General features: G+C 35.8%; 1 protein-coding gene across 1 annotated transcript in view; it reads right to left on the bottom strand.

The window, feature by feature from the left end:
- Window positions 1–6: 6 nt before the first annotated feature.
- LOC108369692 (karyopherin alpha1) overlaps window positions 7–6,055 on the bottom strand; it is a 47,115-nt gene continuing 41,066 nt past the window's right edge. The window contains exon 7 of the mRNA XM_017624857.1: window positions 7–496. Within this exon, the coding sequence (XP_017480346.1) occupies window positions 312–496 (185 nt within the window). The 3' untranslated portion in view covers window positions 7–311. The remainder of the gene's footprint in view (window positions 497–6,055) is intronic.

Raw genomic sequence — 6,055 nt, 5'->3', positions numbered from 1 at the left:
TAAAAAGCACTCAAGAATTGAATAAGAAATTTTTTTCAAGCATCATTTTTGAATTCAGGTTCATGCTGTTAGTATGCAGATTTTTGTTCTACAATTCTCTAAAGTTTGTTATTACTTGCCTGCATGCAAGCGACAGAAACAATGAAAACTATTTCTTTAGAGCTAGATACTAAGCTTAAAGAAGCAAAATATCTGAAAAACTGCTACTTTGTTAAAAGATAATAACAAAAATTATATTTTGATCAGAAATATACACGAACCTCCGCTACTTAATAACATTCAAAACCACGTTTTTCGAAAACACTATAGGACTAAAATAAAAATCCACCCTTTGGCGTATCAACGTTTGGATTAAATGTGTATTGTGTTTCTTCTTCAGTAGGTGCCACACGCGAATCTTCTTCTTCGTTACTAAAATATTGTTCAATTATGTAAAATGATTTGTAATAAATGTCGCGATTTTCATGGGACTGCAGGTACTCAATTTTGTCTAAACCTGAAAAAGAAATATTAATAATATTTTGTTAGTTATACATTACTAAAATGAATATTAATATGTATGTATTAAGCACCAACTGCAATAACTATCGAATTAAATATACATATCTGTGGCAATAAGGAAAGCCTGACTATAGCACGAGTGAGTAGAATGTACCATTCTCACCGTATGCTTGTGAATTTAAGCAGTAGCCACTTAAATACTGTTAAAAAATTAATGTAAAAGAAATAATTTTGAATGTCACAACCCCTTCTTAATTTTCCCATCAATTCTCATCAAAAATTTCCCTTTAATTTAGGTAATAAAGGTATTATACTGTTCGGTTGTAATAGTTGTTACTTATTGCCACAGACATGTATGTACATTAGGGTGGCCCAAAAATGCAATGCTCTCACCCCCTATGATTGTTCTATATTTAATAAAATATATCGAAATCAAAAAATATTTAGAGTAGCTCAAGCGCTCAAAGTTTTAATTTCATTTTAATTACAAAAAAAAATTGTGGAAATGGAACAGAATTCTTGAAAGTCAATATTTTTCGATGGACAAACTCTGCTTCTCTTCTGGAGACTTCCAACAACACAGTACCTTAGTAAAAGAATTATATGTGCATCATGTGTTTCCTTGAAAATTCTTTACCGTTATCTTTATAGTTCAATGCCACTGGATATTATGGGCCATGATATAACATTGAAAAATAATAAAATAGGTTTTAGTTTGAAAATAGCTTCTACATATTTTTTACTGTACTTTTTTGTTGAGAAATTATGACAATAGGAAGCCGAATAACTCCTTAAGCACATGTAATTGTTTTCTATTGAATGTACTACTGATTGCTGAAACGGTAGATTAAATAATACATGAATACCAACCAAGTGTATGGAAAATACTTATAAACCAATGGCTATTCTAACTACATACCACAAAAAACTTTACCCTTATTTAATACAGAGAAACCGAGGAAAAACATGATGCACATATAATTATTTTACTAAGGTACAACAGAATTTAAGATTTCAAAAATCCCCCGGGGTTTTTCACAGTTTCTAATCTTTTGGGTCTGCTGAATCCGAATCTGAAGTCAGAACTTTCGGGTCACCCTAGGTTTTCTGCAGAGTACGTGGTTTGTGCAGAATCCGGCATTTGTAGAAACAATTTTTTTATTCTTTTTGAACAAGTGTAACTAAAGGTTTTTGGGGTCAAGGAATCATAATATAATGTTTATTTTGAGATTTGACCGCATACAGATATCCCTGAAGTGCGAAAAATTGGTGTTTTAGTACATTTTCTACTCATTTTATTTTTGTTATGGGCTACTGTTCGCCACAGAGAAATCTAAATATTTTATTCTTATTGCAACCGGTAATGTGTCAGAAAATTTCACCATCTAATATTGTCCAGAGCGTACGGCAACGCCAAAACTGCCAATGAGAGTCTGCCATCTTGACAATTCTTGGCGGGGTTGCCACTACAGGAAACATTATCGACTAGTACATAAAAAGCCTAAAAGCGAAAAAAAGTCGACAACACTTTTAGACAAGGCACACTATAGGGCTATTACTGCACGTATATACCTGCTATGGGCGCTAGCATACAACTGTCAGTTTTCTCGCATACCAAATCTTATCGTAGTGCGATCAGTGTGAATCAAAGCATATATGAAAAAGTTGCTAAACCCATAGCTAGGTATGCGATAAATGGTATGAGATATCTCTTACTTCATATCACTGTGTTACCAAAAATACGCGTGATCTAGAGATGGCCCCAATTGGCAAAACTCTATATGCAAGCAACCGTTCATTATAAAAGAAAATTTTTAACAATACCATTTTCATTTTTCATGACAAACAATATTTTTTTTTTATCTTAAAAGTTACGATATCATGCTTTCCCAATTTTAGGACGCTTAACATAGGCAGATCCTTGTTAGCATTCCCTGAAACTAAGCTTCTTTAACAATAGTCGATAAAAAAACTGAATAAATTGTCAATATAGGTTTTCCTGCAATAAAATAACTAATTATTATATTGTAACGCCTTATCTACATTTACCCTTAAGTAAATCGGTTATGTACCTTAAAATCAATATATACATCCTTCATTTTCCTATAAATCTAAAGAAAAATAAATAGACCCAACCAGATTGCATGGTACTTATCGATAATACCGCGTCTATTTCTAACATGCCATCAAAAATTGCGTCGCATTTGGCAAGGGTATAAAACCCGCTGGCAAACTCACAGTCAGCCATTTGCGATACCGTTTGTCACAATCAAGTGGAAGTGAAGAAAAACAACCAAAGAGCGTTTTAGTGTTAAAATAATTAATTTTGTGGGTTTTTATCACTCCACATAAGTTTAAAAACAGACAACAACAAACTAATAATAAATAGCGCCACTATCTTGCACATTGCATCTTGCTCCACCGTCCGCCGAAGCGGGCTACCAGCTTAGAATTCTATCAAGGTGCGAGCGACGTCCAAGAGTACTCAGTGAGTGGTGGTAACTTAAGCGGCGCATCCAGTCCAGCAAGTAGGGCCACAACCACCTCCGCGCTACTGGCCTGCGAAATAGCGCGCTTGGAGCGCACCCAGGCATCAATACCCACTACCATCGCTACAGTCAGGTTAAATTTTTTTTATTAATTGGCCTGATTACACGATGCATTAATTCGTGTTAACTTAAGTCACTTTACGGGCGTTTGGGCACACGCTTGGCANACGTCCAAGAGTACCCAGTGAGTGGTGGTAACTTAAGCGGCGCATCCAGTCCAGCAAGTAGGGCCACAACCACCTCCCGCTACTGGCCTGCGAAATAGCGCGCTTGGAGCGCACCCAGGCATCAATACCCACTACCATCGCTACAGTCAGGTTAAATTTTTTTTATTAATTGGCCTGATTACACGATGCATTAATTCGTGTTAACTTAAGTCACTTTACGGGCGTTTGGGCACACGCTTGGCACGCATCAGGGCTCTTGGCTCAAAAGTGTATTTACTCCATTTTTTTTTTAAATTGGTTTCTTTTATATTCTTGCACCGTTTGGAAAACCACATAAACCCAACATTCATTGGACACGAAGTGAAAATAGGCGGGTCTTCTTTATATAGCCCGGTGTAAGTTCGAATTATTATTGTAATAAAATTGAATTATGGTTCGCTTCCTTTGATTGGCCGCGCAAATTAATTATTAAAGAAAANGACACGAAGTGAAAATAGGCGGGTCTTCTTTATATAGCCCGGTGTAAGTTCGAATTATTATTGTAATAAAATTGAATTATGGTTCGCTTCCTTTGATTGGCCGCGCAAATTAATTATTAAAGAAAATCGAATAAAACCAGACAATTTTACTTAGATTTGAATATGGTTTCAGCGAGTGCGCTATAAAGACATAGGCCTAAAAACTTGAAAGAAATATGTAGTAAGTCAAATTGGTTTTTGCTAATGCGGTTCTTGTGTAGGTATGGACCAAGTAAATGATGGCGAATGTAGTGCTAGTGTCACATAAATGGTAAAAGGCGCATATTCATAGTTACGATTATGAATGCGCACCAATGTTTTTATGATAATTATAAACTTAAGATCCTCCCATCCCGAAGGTCGCTGTCTCACTCCGCACAACGCAGTGACAGCCAACAACAACGCGCGACAACAACAACAACCGCCATAAGCAGCATCTACCACAACAGCCGCCACAGTAGCGGGCAACAACCACAGCAGAGGGCAACAACTCCGGCTTAGAAGCGGTCGCAACACGCGCAAGCAACAACAACCGCCACAGAGAAGTTGCAACAACGAGGCGCTACGACGTCGCCATAGCACCGGTTGCAATAAGCGCGAAAGCAACAACAACGCACGACACCCAACAACAACCAGGCGGCCCCATTAAGGCTGCGACAGCAACGGCTACACACCAGCATCAACAACGACAGGCCATAGCAGCAGTGGGGCAGCAAACGCCACCGAGCAACACCATCGCAACGGGAGGCAGCAAACAACAACAACAACAACTACACACCAGTAACAACAACAACAACAGTTGTGCCCCACCTAAGGCCTGCTGCATCGGAGGGTAAGTCTGAGACACATACAGTGACTCAAACAAATTACATGTTTTTTTTTAATATTCGTAATATTTTTCTTGCTAATTTTTTTTTGTTAGTTTTGCATAAAAATATCGTCTAAGCTTTAACCAAAACCGTGAAAATCACAATTTAAAACTTTATAAATATTTAGGAAAATTCTACAAATTTTCATCAAAAATTCAACTTTTTATTCTGAATTTTTAGAACATTTTTGGTTCTATAGCCCATACAATTTTTGTGTAATAAAAAGCGAGTTTCAAACGGGTAAAAAATTGCGTTGATTTTTGAGAATTCTTTTTTGAAGGCTACTTTTTCGGATTTTTTAATATAACAAGCGCTATTTACAAAAACTTGTGTTCATATTCAGCCCTATAGCCGATTCCATGTGAATAAATCGTTCCCATAATTTAGCCTGCAAAACAAAAACAAATTGGGAAACATTGTTTTTGTTTTGCTTTATAATTTATGCCAATATTTGTTCATTCGCAATACGGCCGATTTTGAAATTTCGTTGCTGACGGTCTGCCGTGTTTTATTTCATAAGAAATTCATACTTATATGAAAAAAAGTGCAAAGTCCGTCGCACAAAAAAAATCTCAATAATCAACACGATGTTTTAGCCGTTTGAAACTCGTACTTCATTAGACTAAAATTGTATGGGCTATAAAACTGCATTCAACAATTCAGAATAAAAATTTGAAATTTTCATGAAAGTTTGTTTAATTTTCCTAAATCTTTATAAAGTTTGAAATTGTGATTTACACGGGTTTGGTTAAAGCTTAGACGATATTTTTATATAAAAATAACAAAAAAAGTTTGCTGGAAAAATATTACGAATAATTAAAAAAACAACACGTGGTCATTTGTGATTTATTTTGTATAAAGTTTGAAACTCTGATTTATACGGCCTCGGTTAAAGCTTAGACGATATTTTTAGATAAAAATAACAAACAAAATTTAGCTCGAAAAACATAACGAATATTGGAAGACAATCAACACGTGGTCATTTGTTTCAGTCACTGTATATATGTATATATACCCATGTGTACACTCTAAAGTCCAGCGCAAGTGTATTTGCCGCATTTCGTTCAATAAGTACTCCTTGCATTGTACTCTACTCCCAACACATTGTCACTCTTTTTCCGCATACATACACTACTTGGCGTTGAGAGAGTAAATACTTGACGTACTTGCTTTTACTCCACCAAAGTAGGTACTCTACTTTCTCTCATCGCGTACGAGAGATATTTTCTGCTGCCAAAAGGGAGTAGCAAATCTACTCTCNCTTGCATATTAAATTTCAATTCTGGTTGTTAGCCTACTAGTTGATATCGTTTGCGGCGCTGGTCAGTGAAATTGAAAGAGTAAAAATAGAATATGAAAATTGACTATGTAAGGAAATGTTTACGGCCTTATTTATAAAAACTAATGTAGATTTAGACAGTTGTTTAATGTGACATTTTCATAAAACTTTT

Source organism: Rhagoletis zephyria, unplaced genomic scaffold (assembly GCF_001687245.7).
Source record: "Rhagoletis zephyria isolate East Lansing unplaced genomic scaffold, Rhagoletis_zephyria_1.1 Rzeph_scaffold_03804, whole genome shotgun sequence".
Lineage (NCBI taxonomy): Eukaryota > Metazoa > Arthropoda > Insecta > Diptera > Tephritidae > Rhagoletis > Rhagoletis zephyria.
This window is presented reverse-complemented; position numbering and strand designations above follow the sequence as displayed.